At 40.0% G+C, this 19,917-nt stretch overlaps 13 protein-coding genes across 13 annotated transcripts; 3 read left to right on the forward strand and 10 right to left on the reverse strand.

Moving 5' to 3' along the window:
- Window positions 1-184: 184 nt before the first annotated feature.
- Window positions 185-700, forward strand: ZYRO0C09174g (uncharacterized protein; the record flags this gene model as incomplete). The annotated part of the gene is made up of 1 exon (XM_002495999.1): window positions 185-700. One exon carries the CDS (start codon window positions 185-187, stop codon window positions 698-700), a length of 516 nt encoding a protein of 171 aa, XP_002496044.1.
- A 55-nt stretch (window positions 701-755) lies between these two features.
- Window positions 756-1,694, reverse strand: ZYRO0C09196g (aldo-keto reductase superfamily protein; the record flags this gene model as incomplete). The annotated part of the gene is made up of 1 exon (XM_002496000.1): window positions 756-1,694. One exon carries the CDS (start codon window positions 1,692-1,694, stop codon window positions 756-758), a length of 939 nt encoding a protein of 312 aa, XP_002496045.1.
- A 298-nt stretch (window positions 1,695-1,992) lies between these two features.
- DLD2 (D-lactate dehydrogenase) lies at window positions 1,993-3,588 on the reverse strand (the record flags this gene model as incomplete). The annotated part of the gene is made up of 1 exon (XM_002496001.1): window positions 1,993-3,588. The coding sequence occupies one exon, from the start codon at window positions 3,586-3,588 to the stop codon at window positions 1,993-1,995; it is 1,596 nt and encodes a 531-aa protein (XP_002496046.1).
- Window positions 3,589-4,440: 852 nt separating this feature from the next.
- HNT1 (adenosine 5'-monophosphoramidase) lies at window positions 4,441-4,994 on the forward strand (the record flags this gene model as incomplete). The annotated part of the gene is made up of 2 exons (XM_002496002.1): window positions 4,441-4,530; window positions 4,608-4,994. 2 exons carry the CDS (start codon window positions 4,441-4,443, stop codon window positions 4,992-4,994), a joined length of 477 nt encoding a protein of 158 aa, XP_002496047.1.
- A 411-nt stretch (window positions 4,995-5,405) lies between these two features.
- CDC48 (AAA family ATPase CDC48) lies at window positions 5,406-7,898 on the forward strand (the record flags this gene model as incomplete). Its single annotated transcript, XM_002496003.1, has 1 exon — window positions 5,406-7,898. One exon carries the CDS (start codon window positions 5,406-5,408, stop codon window positions 7,896-7,898), a length of 2,493 nt encoding a protein of 830 aa, XP_002496048.1.
- Window positions 7,899-8,089: 191 nt separating this feature from the next.
- PCL2 (cyclin PCL2) lies at window positions 8,090-9,025 on the reverse strand (the record flags this gene model as incomplete). The annotated part of the gene is made up of 1 exon (XM_002496004.1): window positions 8,090-9,025. One exon carries the CDS (start codon window positions 9,023-9,025, stop codon window positions 8,090-8,092), a length of 936 nt encoding a protein of 311 aa, XP_002496049.1.
- A 539-nt stretch (window positions 9,026-9,564) lies between these two features.
- Window positions 9,565-10,806, reverse strand: VCX1 (Vcx1p; the record flags this gene model as incomplete). Its single annotated transcript, XM_002496005.1, has 1 exon — window positions 9,565-10,806. The coding sequence occupies one exon, from the start codon at window positions 10,804-10,806 to the stop codon at window positions 9,565-9,567; it is 1,242 nt and encodes a 413-aa protein (XP_002496050.1).
- Window positions 10,807-11,029: 223 nt separating this feature from the next.
- On the reverse strand, window positions 11,030-12,469 carry AIT1 (Ait1p; the record flags this gene model as incomplete). The annotated part of the gene is made up of 1 exon (XM_002496006.1): window positions 11,030-12,469. The coding sequence occupies one exon, from the start codon at window positions 12,467-12,469 to the stop codon at window positions 11,030-11,032; it is 1,440 nt and encodes a 479-aa protein (XP_002496051.1).
- A 230-nt stretch (window positions 12,470-12,699) lies between these two features.
- On the reverse strand, window positions 12,700-13,521 carry ZYRO0C09350g (uncharacterized protein; the record flags this gene model as incomplete). The annotated part of the gene is made up of 1 exon (XM_002496007.1): window positions 12,700-13,521. The coding sequence occupies one exon, from the start codon at window positions 13,519-13,521 to the stop codon at window positions 12,700-12,702; it is 822 nt and encodes a 273-aa protein (XP_002496052.1).
- A 276-nt stretch (window positions 13,522-13,797) lies between these two features.
- Window positions 13,798-14,112, reverse strand: RPP1B (ribosomal protein P1 beta; the record flags this gene model as incomplete). The annotated part of the gene is made up of 1 exon (XM_002496008.1): window positions 13,798-14,112. One exon carries the CDS (start codon window positions 14,110-14,112, stop codon window positions 13,798-13,800), a length of 315 nt encoding a protein of 104 aa, XP_002496053.1.
- A 602-nt stretch (window positions 14,113-14,714) lies between these two features.
- Window positions 14,715-14,966, reverse strand: STF1 (ATPase-binding protein; the record flags this gene model as incomplete). Its single annotated transcript, XM_002496009.1, has 1 exon — window positions 14,715-14,966. One exon carries the CDS (start codon window positions 14,964-14,966, stop codon window positions 14,715-14,717), a length of 252 nt encoding a protein of 83 aa, XP_002496054.1.
- Window positions 14,967-15,275: 309 nt separating this feature from the next.
- Window positions 15,276-16,592, reverse strand: LYS21 (homocitrate synthase LYS21; the record flags this gene model as incomplete). The annotated part of the gene is made up of 1 exon (XM_002496010.1): window positions 15,276-16,592. One exon carries the CDS (start codon window positions 16,590-16,592, stop codon window positions 15,276-15,278), a length of 1,317 nt encoding a protein of 438 aa, XP_002496055.1.
- Window positions 16,593-17,036: 444 nt separating this feature from the next.
- Window positions 17,037-19,496, reverse strand: CDC53 (cullin CDC53; the record flags this gene model as incomplete). The annotated part of the gene is made up of 1 exon (XM_002496011.1): window positions 17,037-19,496. The coding sequence occupies one exon, from the start codon at window positions 19,494-19,496 to the stop codon at window positions 17,037-17,039; it is 2,460 nt and encodes an 819-aa protein (XP_002496056.1).
- Between the last annotated feature and the right edge of the window lie 421 nt (window positions 19,497-19,917).

Consider the following 19,917-nt stretch of genomic DNA (forward strand, 5'->3'; position numbering starts at 1 on the left):
TCCAAAGTACTTTTAATCATAGGGACTTCCTTTCTTTTCTGCCCCATTCTCATTGTATATTCAACTTTCTAAGATTCACGTTTATCATGAATTTCCACAACTTTATATGTAAAAATATATATCATAGATATCGGAACATAATACTATTAGAAATTTGGATTAAAATGGATTGGAACTCCGTCTTATGATTCCTGTGGGTCGAATTAGATGCCTTTACAGTACTATGGTTAAGAGCTGGGTTGAATCAGAGATATTGGTGGACCGCAAGTCTAAGTTCCAGGCAAGATGCTGTACTATGAAGAATTCTGATGAGGTTCCATTACTGCTGCAAGATCTGGTAGATGGAAACAAGTCAATTGCTAAGGCCAGTCATCCGCACATGTATGCCTGGAGAACTGGTGAAGCCGTAGCTTCTGTAGATTCTGACAAGACCAAAGGTAGTGGTAAGAAATCGAAGAAGAATAAAGACATATCCTCTAACTCGTCTCAGCCATCGTGGAAAAATGTTCAACAAGGTTGTCAAGATGGTGGGGAATCTGGTGCGGGTCAAAGACTCTTAACTTTGCTCGAAAGAGCTCAAGTGTTTAATGTATTAGTGGTAGTAACAAGATGGTATGGTGGTACGCCATTAGGCTCAGCAAGATTTCGTCACATTACATCAACTGCATCAGAATGTTTGAAAAAGAGTGGATTTCTTTAGTTTAATCCTTTTAAGATTATATAGCAAATTGAAGTGACATTATGATAGTTTATTATTATGGTTTCTGAGATTCAGGGTTGTACTGGTCATATAGAGGGTTCCAATACAATCTTAAGGCAGGATGTGCCAAACCCAACTTCGTAATTTCATCGACTTCATCTTTGGTTAAATCGAAGCCAAACAAGTTCTGAGCGTCTTCAATTCTCTTAGGTTGACCAGAGGTAGTAACTGGAAGAATACCGCGCTTAGAAACCCAACGTAAAAGAATTTGAGCCTCAGTCTTGCTGTATTTTTCAGTCAATTTCTTGATGTAATCGTAAAATGGTTTTGCTTGCTCACTTTCATCTCTCTTTGACAAGGGACCCAATGGAGCATAGGCTTCCAACTGAATATCGTGATCTTGAGAGAACTTTACAACACCAGGGGTTTGGTTTTGTAAGAAGGCACTGAATTCAATTTGGTTCACTTGAGGTTTAACTTTAGCAACTTTGAGAATCTTCTCCAAATCCTCCACACGGAAATTTGAGACACCAATGTTTTTGGCTTTACCTTCATGATAAAGTTCTTCCAATTGAGCCCATGCTTCTTCAATGGTAAATCCATTCTTTTCCTTCGAAGCAAATGGACTGTGAAGCAAGTACAAATCCACGTATTCTAATCCAGTTCTTTTAAGCCCGGTGTCAAGACCCTCCCTAGGGTCATTAGTGATCTTTTCTTGAACAGAATACTTATCAGTGACGAATATTTCATTTCTAGGCTTCTTAGTGTTCTTTAAGGCCTCAGAAAATTCTGGATAAGTTCTATAGACTTCAGCATGGTCAACGTGGACCACACCTGGTAGGGTTAATGCGTATTCGATCTGTTTGACTAGTGCATGTGAGAAATTGGCATCAGTTTCTTCCTTTTTGTACCATCTGGTACCGGTACCAATAACAGCAACTGCTGGAATCTTGTTGCCATTGTTCAGAGTAAAGAATTCTTGGTGGAAAGCCATGATTGATACGCCTTTGTTGTTTTTTCTTGCGTGTAGTAATAATACCAGTCTTTCTATTAAGTTCTCAATTCGAGAAATCTTTAACGATCTAAAACGAGATCCCTTTATATATTCCGTTAATGCACTGCTGTTAGGTAAACCCACCGACAACGCATCATTATGAAAGTAGCAATATCAACAACAACCTCTCTCACAGTCTCAGGGATAGTCTCAAGGACTCTCTGTGACTTTTCACCTCAATTAAATAAAAAAAAAACTTTATACAGAAGGAATTAGTCGTTTACTGTAGAAATAAGAATTAGATGTATTTGTAAGGGTTCAAGATACCGTTAGGGTCGTAATGGTTCTTGAGATCCTTGATCAGCTTGATCTCAGGTCCAGTCTTGGTATAGCCAATGTAGTTCTTCTTTTGAAATCCAAGACCGTGTTCAGCACTGATGGAACCTTGCTTTGATGAGACGAATTCATAGACAAATGGCTCTAGAGCTTCTTCGACCTGTTTAGAGTATTCTCTAACTGCAACGTTTAAATGCAAGTTACCATCACCTACGTGACCGTAACCAATTGCCCTGATGACAGGTTTTGGTGCATCACCTAGAATACCCACTTGTTCTAGTCTCTGGTTGGCTGCTTCCACTAGGGAATATAGATCTTTCAAAGGCAATGAAATATCGTATTTGTAGACACCGCCACCAGCTTGGGCAGATTCAGGAATCAATTCTCTCCATTGCCACAAGTTTTGCAATTCGGTCTCGTCTTGGGCAACTACACCATCCACAACAAGCCCATCTTCAATAACAGATTCTAAAAATGCCTCTAATTTAGCGTCATCGTGTTCCTTGTTGGAACCAGAAGTTTCAATTAGCACGTAAAAAGGGTGTTCCTCTTCGAATGGATGGTTCAGATTTTCTACATGTTTTTTAGTCAAATCTTGTGAGTAGGAATCCATGAATTCAAAAGCTGATAATATTTCTGCCAAGTCTTTCTTAGCCTTTACAAAGACGTTTTGTACAGCTTGGAAATTTTCCAATGCTAGGAAACTAACGTTAAACGCTTTTGGTCTTGGTGGTGTTAAAATGGATACACCTGTAATTACACCAATGGTACCTTCGGAACCAATAAACAGTTGCTTTAAATCGTAACCAGTATTATCCTTTCTTAGAGCATGCATGCTGCTAACAATGTCACCGTTTGGTAAAACAACCTCCAAACCCAAGACACTACCGTGCAAGGAACCATAACGAAGCAGTCTTAACCCACCAGCATTAGTAGCAACTACACCGCCAACGTGACAAGATCCCTTAGCACCCAAATCTAGCGGAAAGATGTAACCATGCTCTGCCAAGTATTGATCGGCATTTTCTAGGATCAAACCAGCATCACATTTCAAGATACCACTAACAGGATCAAAATCTCTAACCTGGTTCAAATAGTTTAGGGAAAGAATAACCTCGTCGAAGATGGGAACCGATCCACCAACCAGACCAGTGTTACCACCTTGAGGTACAACGGCTATATGATTATCATTACAGTATTTCAAAATTTGAGAAACTTTTTGCACTGTCTTTGGTCTCAAAACTAGACGACTCTGGCCTCTGTATTTTCTCATCCAATCTTCATTGTAGAATTCCAAAGCATCTTGATCGTTTGCCTGTAATAATTCCTGTTGGGAAAGGATTGATTCGAAAAAGGTGATATCTTCTGAGGAAAGCTGCTTGTACTTGGAATCTCTCTTCACAGATGGGTACGCCTCTGCAGTTAGCTTTGGAGTGACCTTCGTAGCGTAAGTGGCTTTCAAACATGGTGAAGAAACCGTTTGAGGGATTCTAAACTTACCCCATGGTTTGGAAACTGTTAGCCTGCATAAAGGCCTTAAAACAGAGGATCTGATCATGCTAGGTGGGCAGCAGGGACTCTGTGTTGTTTGGAAAGTTTTACCAGTTTCGATGAATTGGTTTTTTTTTTCAATTAATCTTATAATGGCAGAGCACAAGAGTCATCGAGCACACACGTGAAATTGCATCGAATGGTAAATATTAAGCAATTGCTCAAGAGGTCCTCTCAATAATTGATAGCATTGAGGAGTTCAATTGGTTTCTTGATTTCTGTACTTGTAAACTTGAAAAGTCTTCTGTCTAATCCGGGCGTTCAGCTAGTGTGGTTGAAATCCTATTCAAAATCGATATTTTGGACAAGTCTGACTCTGTAATTCATGTAATAAAAACTAATCTTGGAGTATATTGTTATGTCAAACGCCTAAGCATCGAACTATACTTTATCTTGGTCCTGTGTTAATGTTTGTTTTACGTTTAGTTTATCGATAGCACAATTAGATCCGGGGGGATGGACGAAGACTCAGTCCAGAAGACATACAATAAACAAAAATGAAAAACTCATATACATATTCTTCATAGGATGAAGTGAGCTCACATCAATGCCCAAGTGAGCGACTTTACTTAGGTTACGATCTTATTTTCAGCAGTAATCTTCAATGGGAACTCGCTTACAGAGATGCTTATATACATCTGCTCCAACAGAGGTGAACGAAACAGATATAGCAGGATTGTATCCGGATCTATTCCCTGCTGATTCCGAATCCAACTATTCAAACCCAGGTCCACTACCATTTACCATTAGCGGTTCTTTAGTATCCTGATAATGGGAGATTACCCGGCCCTCATTGATGGTACCTTAAACCATTTGATCCTGTTCCCTCCCCTTCTTCAACAATTCTTCACTGTGCAAAATGTTAGACAACCGATCCACGCTAACATCACTACAATGGCTACCCCAGTTATTCACGATGCAGCATGCATCTTCTGCAAAATCATCAAAGGTATGTTAGAAAAGGATGGTCTTTTCTGCAGATGAGGTTCCCTTACTAACCCTCGCTTAGGTGAAATCCCCTCCAAGAAATTGATTGAGACAGCACACTCTTATTCATTTTTAGATATCCAACCATTGACCGAGGGACATGCGTTGATTGTGCCTAAATACCACGGTGCTAAACTACATGATATCCCTGATGAGTTTCTAGTTGACGTCTTACCAATTGCCAAGAAATTGTCAAAGGCACTAGGTGTTGAGAATAATGGGCTAGACAACCCAATTGGTTACAACGTCTTGCAAAACAATGGTAAAATTGCCCATCAAGAAGTTGGCCATGTCCATTTCCACGTTATCCCCAAGAGAGATAAGGATACTGGTCTAGTCGTCGGTTGGCCTGCACAACCAACAGATTTCGCCAAACTAGATCAAACTCACAAGGAAATCATGGCCAAGTTGGATTCGAACTTGTAAGTAATATTATCAGACCAAATACGTAAATACATGGAAGATTTCTACAGCTTTCTCAAGAATTCCGCACTAGAGGAAAATTCCTTTTGGATCGCTATTTCCACAACTCTCGAACATCCTGTCTGACATACTATGAAATATTATTATGATATTATAGTACTACATCTTCTATTACTATAAACACAGTTTTGTCATCTTGGGTTACCCGCATGTAGTTCCCTTTTTCTGGTAGGGTGGCGAATACCTGGTATATAAGCAAAAAGGGAACCGACCCACCTTAACGGATAAGAACGTACCAACACATTCTAACGTAAGAGTAGTAACTCTAGCCTTTGAACGTGTCGAAGACTGTAGATAGGGCTTAGTTTCACTAGGAGGAAAAATCGAATAGAAGAAATTTAGAATAGATCAAGTATGGGAGAAGAACACAAGCGCCTTTTGGATGCATCTGGCGCCGATCCCGCTAATGAGGATTCGACCGCCACTGCAATTTTGAGAAAGAAGAAGAAGGATAATACGCTATTAGTCGATGATGCAGTTAATGATGATAACTCTGTTATTGCCATTAACTCCAATACCATGGATAAGCTAGAGTTGTTCCGTGGTGATACCGTTTTAGTTAGAGGTAAGAAGAGAAAGGACACAGTATTAATCGTTTTGATTGACGACGAGTTGGATGATGGTGCTTGTAGAGTTAACCGTATCGTGAGAAACAATCTACGTGTGAGACTTGGTGATTTAGTCACCATTCACCCTTGCCCCGATATCAAATATGCATCAAGAATTTCTGTTCTACCATTTGCAGACACTGTGGAAGGTCTAACCGGTAACCTGTTTGATGTCTATTTGAAACCATATTTCGTAGAGGCCTACAGACCCGTTCGTAAAGGCGATTATTTCGTCGTTAGAGGTGGTATGAGACAAGTTGAATTTAAGGTGGTTGATGTTGAACCTGAAGAATACGCCGTAGTGGCTCAAGATACCGTTATCCACTGGGAAGGTGAGCCTATCAACAGAGAAGATGAAGAAAACAACATGAACGAGGTTGGTTACGACGATATTGGTGGTTGCCGTAAACAAATGGCTCAAATTAGAGAATTGGTCGAATTACCACTAAGACATCCTCAACTGTTCAAAGCTATTGGTATCAAACCACCAAGAGGTGTTCTGATGTACGGTCCACCAGGTACCGGTAAGACTCTTATGGCAAGAGCTGTTGCTAACGAAACTGGTGCATTCTTCTTTTTGATCAACGGTCCGGAAGTCATGTCAAAGATGGCTGGTGAATCTGAATCAAACTTAAGAAAGGCATTTGAAGAAGCCGAGAAAAATGCTCCTGCTATCATTTTCATCGATGAAATCGATTCAATTGCTCCAAAGAGAGATAAGACTAATGGTGAAGTGGAGAGAAGAGTTGTCTCTCAATTGTTAACTTTGATGGACGGTATGAAATCTAGATCTAACGTTGTGGTTATCGCAGCTACTAATAGACCAAACTCTATTGATCCTGCATTGAGAAGATTCGGTAGATTTGATCGTGAAGTTGATATCGGTATTCCAGATGCTACCGGTAGATTAGAAGTTTTGCGTATCCACACAAAGAACATGAAATTGGCAGATGACGTTGATTTAGAAGCATTGGCAGCAGAAACTCATGGTTACGTTGGTGCAGATGTTGCATCTCTATGTTCTGAAGCCGCTATGCAACAGATCCGTGAAAAGATGGACATGATCGACCTAGATGAAGATGAAATTGATGCTGAAGTGCTAAACTCTCTTGGTGTCACGATGGATAACTTTAGATTTGCTCTTGGTAACTCTAACCCATCTGCACTACGTGAAACCGTTGTGGAAAGCGTTAACGTCTCTTGGGCTGATGTTGGTGGTCTAGAAGAAATCAAGGAAGAACTAAGGGAAACCGTGGAATATCCAGTTTTACATCCAGACCAATATACCAAATTTGGTTTGGCACCTTCCAAGGGTGTTTTATTCTATGGTCCTCCTGGTACCGGTAAGACTTTACTTGCTAAAGCTGTGGCTACCGAGGTTAGTGCCAATTTCATCTCTGTTAAAGGTCCAGAACTTTTGAGTATGTGGTATGGTGAATCCGAATCCAACATCCGTGATATCTTTGATAAGGCAAGAGCTGCTGCCCCTACAGTGGTTTTCTTGGATGAATTAGATTCTATTGCTAAGGCTAGAGGTGGATCTGTTGGTGATGCAGGTGGTGCATCTGATAGAGTGGTTAACCAATTATTGACAGAAATGGATGGTATGAACACTAAGAAGAACGTTTTTGTCATCGGTGCTACTAACAGACCTGACCAAATCGACCCTGCTATCCTAAGACCTGGTAGATTGGACCAATTGATCTACGTTCCATTACCAGATGAAGCCGCTAGATTGGGTATCATGAAGGCTCAATTGAGAAAGACTCCATTGGAACCTGGTTTGGAACTGAGCCAATTGGCAAAGGTTACTCAAGGTTTCTCTGGTGCAGATTTGTCATACATCGTACAAAGAGCTGCTAAGTTTGCCATTAAGGATTCCATCGAAGCTCACAGACAAGCTGAGGCTAAGAAGGAAGTTAAGACTGAAGGTGAAGATGTTGAAATGGATGGTGGTGAAGCTAAACCTGAAGAAGATCCAGTTCCTTACATCACCAAGGAACATTTTGCTGAAGCTATGAAGAGTGCAAAGAGATCTGTTTCTGATGCTGAATTACGTCGTTATGAAGCATACTCCCAACAAATGAAGGCATCCAGAGGTCAGTTCACCAACTTTAGCTTTGGCGATGGAGCCGGTGCATCTGGTAATGGATCCGGTTCCGGCAATGGTGGTACTTCAAGCGGAGCTGGTGCAGCCTTTGGTGGTGATAATGCAGAAGATGACGATTTGTACAGTTAGACGGAAATGATGTGTAACTTTTAAAAGATTAAATGTAGTAACAATATAAATATACCGGTTTGCAACAAGATATACTCTTAAATATTGTTAATATCATACTATCATGAAAATACCTCTAATTAATTACCCGCAAAAAAAAGTGTATACATATCTTACACATCCATTATTGTTATTTTTTGTCAATTTTACCGTTACCTGAAGATTGATTGCCAACTTGATTTTTTATTCGTCCTGTGAACCGGCAGTTTATCCAAACCTGTTCTCAAGATAATTGGACGAGTCTTTGAACTTGAATCTGACTTCGGTATAGTCCCATATTGATTACCATTATTATAAATATTTTCCTTATCACTTAGCGGTGATTTATAAGGTGTGTATGCTGCAGTCTTTGCACGTGTAGCAGATGTTATTGATGGTGATTCTTCCAATTCATCAATAGCGTAAAACCTGTCGTAGGATTGTTGCGATCTTCTTGAATCCAGGGTAGATAGAGTGGCAGATGATGCCAACGATGGCAATGAGCCATTTGAAGAAGACCTCGAATGTGCGACTTGTGACCTCGACACGTAGCTCTTGAGATCTTTTGGTGTTGGTGAAGTGAACATCATCATTTCTTGTTGTCTTAGTTTTAGAGTGTGCTCTTTGATTGATTGTAGGAAAGGTGATAGGCATGCCACTAGTTCCTCAGTGGTAATGCAGACATTCCAATCGAAGTACTCTAATAATTCCCTTTCAATCGTATTGACTTCCCTGATATGTAATAGCCCGTCCGTATAAGAAGCCCAGTGCTTGTTTAATGGTGATGAATCGTTTAGAGTTTTGGCCGCCAGAATCAAACATCCTAGAAATATTCTATGCCTCGTGGTTTCGATACCAAAAACGTTTGCCGGTATAATAGACCTCAGTTTAGTCAAGTAAACCGTTGTAGCCATTAGGGTTGGTGTCTGCACATTAGAATAGGATATCAGAGTTTTAATAAATCTCATTAGTGGAGGTGCAGGTGAATCCACAATATTACTGTTCTTCTTAACCTTAATGATGGAAGATGTTGTAGACGCAAGGTATTGAACCATCTCAATAGATACAGGCTTCCTGTTAAACTGCAGCAAAGCCTCGTAGTCACTCATATTCAAACGAATTTGATGCTCTTGCTAGTCCTCGAAACAACTCTTTTAGAGACTTAATTCGCAGAGCTGCTCATTCCTTCTCATCTCAATCCTTCATCTTAAATATCATAACCATCTGCAAAACCTGAGATGCGAAATTCTCAATTAATGATCGCATTATTGGAGCCATGCTTGGCTCTCTAGCGGGCAGCTAAATTTTGCAGCTGGCGATCTGCTGGTTCACCTTTTTTTTTTCCTGTTCACCAAAGTTACTTGCTCAATAAGTCTTGATTTGGTGAAAACCAGCAGTAATGATTCGCGTCTTATAGTGAAACACACGAAATTTCGCGATTAGCCAGCAAAGGATAAATCGATCTAACGACTCCATTGTGGAACTTAGGATCATCACCACGACTAACGTCGTATTCGAATTGTATATGGAGCGTGATTATTTGTTTCAAGAAGTCCTTTTTTTGTAAAATCGAATGATATGTATGTAGATTTATAGAAAAAGTGATTGAACAATTGCGATGCTCAAGGGCAATGTCCGAACTTGGTACTCAATTGGCGGCCAAGGGTAATGAGGATATTATGTGGTCAGGTTCATCGGGATAAAAGAAGAAAGCCATTGCAATTAGCAAGTACAACGACAAGGACATAATACCCTCTAACCAATTCGATTCACCGTCCAGGATCAAATTGTTAGAAAGGAAGACTGCAATGAATAGCATTACGGTTTCAAAAGTAGAGAAATTTAGTGTCATTGGCACGTCGATGAACCAACCGACAAGAACCATAAATGGAGTAACGAAAAGTGCGATTTGTAACGAAGAACCAATTGCAACACTTAAGGAGAGATCCATCTTGTCTTTGACAGCCACCATAACCGAGGTAACGTGCTCAGCAGCATTACCCACAATTGGTATAATGATCAAACCGATAAAAGTCTTACTCAAACCAGTAGATTCAACAACGTTATCGATCGTACCCACTAAGAAATCTGCACAGATAGAAACCAAAACCGTAGCCCCTAACAAGAAAGCCAGGGAGGACTTGATACTCAAGGTGTCATTCTTCGACACATGAGACAACTGGCTCCTTACGTCTTCTGTATTCTCCTCTTGTTCTTCAAAAATGGCCCTATGAGTACGCAATTGGAACAATAAAAATAATCCATAAACCGCCAACAAAACCAATGAAGTCCCTCTAGAAAGTTGTAGGATCTTTTTCTCGACAATCCAATCTTGGTTCTTGTGTATTGGGATCGTAGCTCTAAATGCAGCAGGAATCAACAACGATGCTGTGGAGATGGCCAACAAAGAGGACATAGTTTGTGCGGCGGTTTGGTTAAAAGTCTGCTGCAATCTATTGTGACCACCTGCCACGAAGCAGAACCCTAGGACAAGCAACAGGTTGGAAAGTAACGAACCCAACATTGAGGCTTGCACAATTCTAACCTGTCTTTCCTTCAGAGCGATCAGGGACACGATCAGTTCAACTGCATTACCAAAAGTTGCATTCAGCAGACCTCCAACAGTACTACCTGCCTTATCAGCCAATTCCTCCGTAGCCCTTGCCAAAACGTCAGCTAGAGGAACTATGGCCAAGAAGTTGAAGATAAAAACCCATGTATGGGAAAACTCACCATAACCCCAAACCAATCCGAATGGTACGAATATCAATAGCGGAGAGACTGGTGATGATAGAAAGATACGCAATACATCTGTCTTTGCCTGTTGCCAAGCAGTTAAGGGTCTTCCTCTGTGGGAATTGGGCGATAATAGTGGCTGTGAAGCATCCATAATGAAAGAAAAGTAGCCGATTCTATTGATGAGATTGGATTGACCGTGCAAGCGTCAAATCCTTCTCAGATGCTGTACTTGTACTATCAATGTTTCTTTTGTAATAGATTAATTTTTTTTTTTTTAATGTAGGACTGGACCCTTGGGTTGAAAAAGAATAGACTCAGAAAGCAAACCACATGTCAAAAAGAACCAGCCACTCCAATTGATCCCGAATCTAGATTTAATGTGGGACGGTTGCAAGGAACCCCGTAGTGAATACTGCAATACCCCATATAGTCATCGAAACAAGTACAAACGAGTCCTTTTTAGCGAGTCGTTGCCATAGTTTTACAGTCTTCTTAGCATAATGCAGGGTTCTTGGCTCGTTCGGTTGAAAACTTTCTTGTACCAGTAAAGATGGATCTGAAAAACCTAGATCCGGTATCTGTAGTGGTGGCGGAGGTATCCAAGAAGTTGTTGTTGGTCTTGATCTTTGCAACGAGGCCTCTGAGTCGTAGTACAAATCGTGATCGAGATCTCTTGGCCGGCAGTAGAACCATTCGTCAAGATCCTTCCATGAGTAGATGGCAGCATTAGCAGCTAAATTGATCACGGTAAAGGGTAGCATTACCGTTGATAAAAAGAAAGTGACTGTTCTTTGGCCAAAGAAATTAACCACTGGTGTGAAAATGCGTTGATGTCCCGGCACATAGGTGAAGTATATGGATGTTATGAGACATTGACCGACAATGAGCATAATGTTACTCAACAAAACAAGCACCATTGTGCACAGGGCTTTGAAAAGCGACCAATTGGATTTGATGGCTTTAAACTTTTTAATGGGGAATCCATTAGCGGCTTGTGTTTCTGCCATGCCGACAAGGGCCCCCCACTGCCGCTGTTGTTCCATAATTCTTGGATCTCTATCATACTCCAAGGGCGCTAACTTTAACGAATTATCGTTCGAGTTTACTAGCAGTACAGCAGCTTCGCCATCGTCGCTCATCGTACCGTAGCCTTTTTGATTATTTTGAGCATCGATCTCGGAATAGTAAACGTTATTTGAAATTGATGATGAATCTCTTCTTACATCTAGACATTTGGAAAGTGTTATATCATCCCTGTTAGTACTACTGCCGCTGTTTCTATCCAAAAGTTGTGATTCTTGTGATGCCTCTAGTTCTTCTGGAATTTCTCTGTAGTTGAACAGATTCCCTAGTACGCTAACGATAAGTTCTCCTAATGACCAAGCAACGCCAAATATGTAAGTCTGTCTCGGTACAATGTGCCAAATAGTATCGTCATCTCTATGGTGTGATTGGTGCTGCTGTTGTTGTGGATATGCAAGGCATACGATGATCAGCAATATGAACCAGTCGTTCAAGGGGAAATCCACGATGAAATTAGCGACCAAGTATCTTCGATTCAAATTGATTAGAAAAGTCTGTACAAAATAGTAGAGCATAGGTGAAAATACGCCTAACAGAGACGCTCTAAAGTAATCTTGAGCATTGGGCATGAATAAATTCGGCTCATCATACTGCTTCCCCATGAATCCATAACTGCACAACAATGCAACGAATAGTAGCATAGTAACCACTACGCAATTAACCCTAACATAAGGTTTTGATGAACATAGTAACGGCATAAAATAGCTAGCAGCATGATCTATTCGAACCATTTTTCTCACTTCTATTTTGATTCAATTTTCGACATGTACTTGACATCTTATCGGAGTTCTATTCACTACGAAGACTATCATGAAAAATTGTTAATTACGTACATACATACATACCTAAGAAAGAAAAAAAGAATATCGACATATAGAGATACATTCTGATATTTGGGTATAGATAATGGGCATCAAAATCATAATCTAATGTTACAACTGGGGGTATTAATCCTTCCTATCTACTTTCTCTGTAGATGAAATACCCTTACATATTCGTTAGTCATCGGATTATCACTAGTCCTCCTCATGCGAGGATGTGCTTTTTTGGACTCTACTAATTTTAATGACGCTGGATCCACTAAACTCTTTGGTGCTATAGTAGTTGACGGATGCTTCCTTGGTGACCGAAATATTTTCTTTTGAGGTGTGATTGGCGATGAAGGTCCTGAAATAGCACTTTTCGACGATGGCAAATGCTTCGAAGCCGTGGATATCGATAGCGATGGGCTCTTTGGTCTTATTTGTCTCTGCCGTAATGGGATCCCTGGTCTTTGTGGTATTAGAGGTTCGTTTGGTCTTCTACTCATTAGTACTTCCATTTCCTTTCTTAAAAGATTAGTCTCTACGAGGTGTCTATCGTCATCCGACCTTCTCAGCTGTGCTAACTGTGCTTGGAGTGACCAATGTGATATTGCTGTTAACGACCCATTTAAAAGTTCCACTATACGCTGACGATCGATTTCGCTATTGTTATCATGATTCTTCAGATACTGGATGGTGACTAATATATCGGTTTCCAATTTCCTGGTATTCTTTACACTGGACACAAAACAGTCTTTAACGGCACTGTCCTTACTATCATCATTAGCACTAGCATTATCGTTATCATGGTCACTATGCAGGCCGCTTAGGATATTCTGGCGAATAGCATTATAACAACGATTCCCACTTTCACCTATACTACTACTACTAGTACTACTAACACCGCTATCCCGATGTCCTGTGGGCTCTTCAGGTGTAACCAAATGCACTTGCACTGGCTTATTTCGTGAACTTTCCATACTCTTGTTACTCAAATGCTAGTAAGATGTTGATTTTGGGGAACTTATTAACCGTTTGAGGCCAACAAACTCATCGATCCTATGGATCACAGTTCTTTTATTCGATTTTTATTCCTTCTACCTTTTCCATCACCCACCGACCGACGACACGAAAAAGAAAAGACAAAAATGTCAGAGATGCATGTAAAAGACCGCATCATAAATTAAAATAATATCAAGAAATTCTTGTTAAAATGACTTTAAAATTAACTACATGGCTGCTATAGATGGTTATGCTTAGTCGAATAGACCCATACCCATGTCATCGTCGGATTCTTCTTCTTCTTCTTGTGGTTTTTCTTCAGCAGCCTCACCACCAGCAGCCTCACCACCAGCAGCAGCAGGAGCACCAACAGCAGGACCAGCGGTGTGGAAACCGGAAAGAATTTCCTTCAAATCCTTACCTTCAAGAGCCTTAGCGTAAACTTCAGCCCAGACGTTGTCAACGGAAGCACCAGCTGCCTTAGACAACGATAGCAAGTTGTCAGCAGAGACCTCTAGACCAGCATCGGCCAAAATCAAAGCGGCGTAAGAGACGATAGTGTCAGACATTTTTGGATGGGTCTTCAATACGAGGTTTCAAAGGGTAATGCAACAAACTAATTAACCAAATCCAACCGTCCGCTTAACATCCTGGACAGTATTTTGTCAAACTGATTCTTGTTTTGTCAAACCAACAATTCTAAAATTGTCCGGTGCGTGGGGGGCGAGAGAACAGCACGAAGAAGTGTCCGACCACGGTGGATACACGACAAACATATCGCGGGTGCACGGATGTAAACAAGAGTGACTGCAGGGTGCAAGGGTGGGAATGAGCGAGCTGTCCGAGCAAAGCCAGGGGAAATGCGCCTATCCGCGGCAATTCAGATGGTCCCCGTTGCATCCCAGCATTCCACATACTCTGGAAATGACAGGTTTCCTATTACTCCGAAAGTTCCTCTGCGGGCACGTGACTTATAAATCAACACCCTTACACCGGCGTCACACTGACGCCGGTAAATGCCAATACTCAGAAACCTTCTTTGCCCCTATAATTCCTGCGAATAAATGCTATACGATCAGTTCACTTGACAACAGCTTGCTTGCTGCATTTTAAAATTATAAAGAATTAGATAAAATTATGCTTTTTCCTTAAAAAAAGGCACACCATTCGATTAGTTATTTCCCTTAACTTTATTTTCCAGATGTTCAATTCTCTTGCTTTGTTCCGAAATTTGTTTCTTCAAATGCTCTAGCTGTTCCTTTTCATGTTGCTTGATAAACCAGTCTTCACTAGCCTTTTCCCTCTTGGTGAAGGTGTCGTCAGAAGTTCCACCTCTAGTGGTGCCGGTTGAGCCGGCTTCACTGTACATTCTGATGGCAGTAACAGGAGACCTCAAAGTACGCACGACTGAACGAGACAACATTGCTGAGTTAATGCTTGGTTCTTGACTAAAGTTATTGTTAACTTTGGATTTGAAATAGTTTAATGTTCGCCATATCCTTTATTTCTATTGCTCCTGATTTAAAAAGCTACATATCCAAGAAAAGGGAGAAAAACTCATTGGACCCTGGTCACGTGCACCCATGAATAACGGTAATACCTAATAATAGGAGTAACTTTAAGATATTGAATGACATTAAATATGTTGTTAACGTTCTTTAGAAAAAAAATTATAATGCTTTAGTGTTTTTTATTTTTGTCTTTTTTCCTTATGTTTGCTTTGAATTAAAACTCATTGATGCGATTTCTTAGTTGCTGGCTCTTCCGAAATTTCATCTTGTATATCATCGTTATCTCTCTTTGGCTGTAGTTGTGGAGTGGACACCTCTGCGTGGAAATCCTTGATAATAGAATCGACATCGTCAACCGTTAATTGTCTGATATCACCCAATTTTTTAATCTTTTGAGTAACATCCTTACACTGCTGATCGGTTAGATTTAGATTCAATTGATCAACACGAGTCTTGATGGCATTCCAACCTGTTAATCTGTTAGCAAAGTGGATGTAACGTTTCATACCGAAATCGTGAGGATTTAGAATTTCATAAGTAGATGGATTGGCCAAAATTGCCTTTGCATGGATACCCGCCTTATGAGTGAATGCACTAAATCCGGTAATTGGATTGTTGAATGGAATATTAACTTCCACGGCTTCTGCTACCAAAACTTCTAGGTCTCTGAGTTTATGCAACTTGTATTTGGATTTGACGTATTCAGGTGCTGCTACAATCATACGTGCCATTAGACCACCCAATGGTACAATACCGTTTCTTTCACCAATACCAAGAACACATGTATCGATTAATCTTGCACCTGCCTCTAGGGCACAGTAGGCGTTAGGGATCGCACAGCCGGTGTCGTTGTGGAAGTGGCACTCAATATCACAAGATACAACACTCTTCAAAGTCCTTATTAGCTCATAAACCTGTCTTGGGTTGGCGCATCCAACCGTATCTGCAATACCGACTCTGTTGACACCAATTTGAGACACAGTCTTGTAGATGTTTAACAAGTCGACCAAATCTGATCTGAAAGAGTCCTCAGATGAAAAACGAATTTCAATACCCTTGGACTTGACGAACTCTATCACCTCAACAGCACTCTTGGCAATGTAGTTCATATCTTTACCGTGAGAATACTGTCTCAAAAACTTTGAAGTACCAATAACCACGTCGACACCATCGACACCAGTTTCCACTGCAACCTTAGCATCATCCATGTGACAGCGGATGTGGGTCAAAATTTTGGATTTCAAGCCCAGTTTACAGATAGCCTCACAATCCCTTCTTGATTGTTCAGATGCGACTGGAGAGGTCAATTCGATGTAGTCCACACCGAAGGCATCTAGGGCCTTGGCAATTTCAATCTTCTTCTCAGTATCGAAAAATGCATTGGCGAATTGTTCACCTTCACGCAGAGTAGAGTCAATCAGTTGAAAATTCTCAACGTTAGACAGATAATCCGCAGGGTTTGGACCATATGGGTTTACTTGTCGCGTTTTGGGGGCAGTTGATTCAGTCACTGGTTGAAATTCTTTATTATCACTCATCTTTAGGTAATGTCTTCTTAGAAAGCTGTAACGAAGTAGCTAACGACTAATCTAGGGATCAATACTGGGTAGTTATACAAAAGACTTCAATACTTTTATAACGATAAGATGGAAAAAAAATTTCAGTGTAGAGTCATCTCTCTTATTCCTACTAATTACAAACCCAACGAGTGACTAACTCTTGTCAGTAGCCCGACTGAAAATTCCCCATAAGCAAAATTTCCCGTGGAATTGAACAAGGAATAATAAATGAGTGCGAATAAGCCCTGGGAAATTGAAAAAACGCAAACAGGTGCACGGGCGATGAGGGTCATCAGACCAAGCTTGACCTGATGAGTAATTGCTATAGCATGGTTATGGATGGCATTATAAGAGTACATACGATGCTACTGATTAACTACTACCTTTAAGGATCCAATTGTTGGTTATTAATGGATGGATGAATCATGCTAGGTACCTGTAAGATTCACCATCATCGCAACGTTGCAGGTATTCCTTGGAGATAAGACTATCGATAGCCTTCTTTATCAAGGAAACCTTGGCGTTGAATCTTTGATGCGATTGTGCAATACACTCGTTGACCAGAGTTGTGTGTGGTAATTTTCTCTTGGATTTCATAATTCTTACTATGCATGCCTCGAGGAAAATTTGTCTTTCAGCACCTAGTTCTCTTTCGATTCTTTCGTTTTCAGTCAGTTCCTTATTAGAACCTGTAGCAGCTACCAATTTTTGGGCATGGGCATCCGATGACGTTGCCAGTACGTTAAGTACGTCGTTCTTAACACCACTGGCAAAGTTAATCTTTGTCTTCAATGCTTTGTAAGGACGTGCCAGACGGAATTGAGTCTCTGGTTTAATCAAGTTCTCCAGGCCTGGTGGCAGCTGTTGTACTAGTTTGAACTTGATAAAGGGGACCATAGCGGCCGCTATATTTTGCACTGATAAATTAGTGCCTTCTTGAATCTGTTCCAATGTAAGTACGTCATTGTCATTAAATTGTAACAAAATGGACATTTGAAATAGAGTCACCGTAAATTGGAAAGGTGGTCTACCTTGCTTACCAATGGCAGCTCTAATTTCACCTCGACATAATGGCCATAACCATTTCAACACTCTACCATTATGTTTATTAGAATACATCTCCTCCAACTTTTCATAAGAGTGTTGTAGCACTAGTGGTAGTTTGAAATCTACATCTTGATATGAGAAAGGCCACATGGTCTCTGCTAGAATGAAAGGTTGTAACTCAGGATACTTTTGCTTTGAATAGTCCGGTAAGCCTTTAATCATGACGTCGAAATCTTCTTCCAAAACCTTAGAAAGCCGCACGTCCTGAAACATTTTGGTGATCTTACCGGTATATTCCATGCTGTTCTCACTTTGTAATCTTTGGATGACACTCTCTTCATCTGCGTCATTTGTAGAGGTACCATGAATCAATCTTTTGGCGAATAATCTTCTGTAGTGAGATTCAAATGCATCTTTATCCGTTAAAAATTTGAAAAGCATCATGATATCATCAATACTCATGTCTGTGGAGACTTCGGGTTTGGTAGATTTCTTTAATAATTGATCACTGTACTTAGCTAACATTTCTGGTGTCTTCGAAGTAGCAGAACGAGGCATTCCTGCAGGAAGGGCAAATTCGTTATTGTTCACATAGGATCGACATGCATTATCAAGTGCCTTGGCAAATAGTGGATCGTTTTGGAAACATTCGTTCGTCATGTTACGGAATGTACGGTACACATCTAGTAAAGTCTTGACATAATCCTTGGGTGGTAATGTGTTTAAAAGATTAGCAGGTTTCTTGTTAGATGCTTGATCTTCAGAACCATTGATAAGGGAAGCTTTGTGTAGAGAAATTAAATGCGAAACCTCATTTTCACCACACTTGTTGATATATTCCTCATATGAGTTTGCTAATTCTGGCAAAAGTGTAAAATCTCTTTGCATCAAATTGTAAACTGCAGAAATTTTTTCATTATCTCTAGAATCTAGCAATACGATAAATTCTGATTCTAATTTCGACGCATGTTCTGTTATAAGCACGGAATTCAATGTCTCTGACAATGGTTTCCTAGTGTGATCATCCCAATAAACTGCCATTGCTTTTTCCTCTCTAGAGATAATCTCTCTTGCTTCGAAAATATACTCGGTAACTGAACGGGTAGTCAAATAATCTGCACTGTACTGTTTATAATACTCTTCAGTTCTCTTTAAGAAAGGTTTCTCAAACACTTGGATGTAAACATTCAGGTTCAACTTCTTCAAATCTTGTGGATCAATCCCAAGTGCCACAAACGATTTAATCGCCATAGTCACATCACCTTTCTGTACAATATTACCATCCCTTTCTAAAGTTATCTGTTTTAAAATTTCATTAACTAAAATCTCACTCTTTGGATCAAACATGACTTCTTTCCATGTCATCAAACAAAGCGTATTAACATCGAAGATATGCCTTTTACCATCACTTCTCTCTTTTTGAACCCAATAACGATTCATATAATCAAATGCATGGTTCAAGAAGATTGCACCAACAGTAAATCTCTTCCACCTTCTCACATAAAATTGTAAGAAACTCTCATTTTCAGATTTTTGAAAGTTTTTAATGTAATCTCTCAAATATTTACCCAATCTTTGATATATTTCACTACCGACTAAAATAGATGATTGTGATTCCTGCTTATCAGCATTAAATTGTCCTGATGATCTGGACTTGTTAACACAATAGTTGTAAATTGCGGTATAAACCTCCATGTACATCGTTGGTGATAAAACTTTATCAACTCTTTTCGCTAATGATGGAGTACCATCACGACCCAGAATTTGACTAATTACAGGCTCAATAAAATTCCAAGTTGCATCCAGATCATCGGATCTGGGTAGAACATCACTCATCTCTCTATTAAGTTCAATATAATTCAGTATCTCTTTAATAGACTTCCAAAAGGACAACGGTAATAATGAGGAGAACGGGAAATGTCAACACAGATAAAAGAAGGGATTGAACGCCTAAAATTAATACGGGGGATTTTCAGAAGCCCAGAATTCCTATTGATTTATCTATCCAATTGATCTCTTCGATCCCATCCTCTTACCTTATGGGCTCAAGATGTTTTCAGGTTTGCCACTAATACCGTTAAAGGGATTTCAGCGGGCTCCAATACGGGTAACGGACTCCGGCGCCAGGCGAAATGTCAGTAAATCGAATAAAAATATAAAAAATACTAATAAAATATTTAAAAAAAAAAAAGAAAAAATGAAATCAAAATGACCATTAGATACACCAGTAAAATATTAAAGAAAATCCATGTTAATG

This window comes from Zygosaccharomyces rouxii, assembly GCF_000026365.1.
Source record: "Zygosaccharomyces rouxii strain CBS732 chromosome C complete sequence".
Taxonomy (NCBI): Eukaryota; Fungi; Ascomycota; class Saccharomycetes; order Saccharomycetales; family Saccharomycetaceae; genus Zygosaccharomyces; species Zygosaccharomyces rouxii.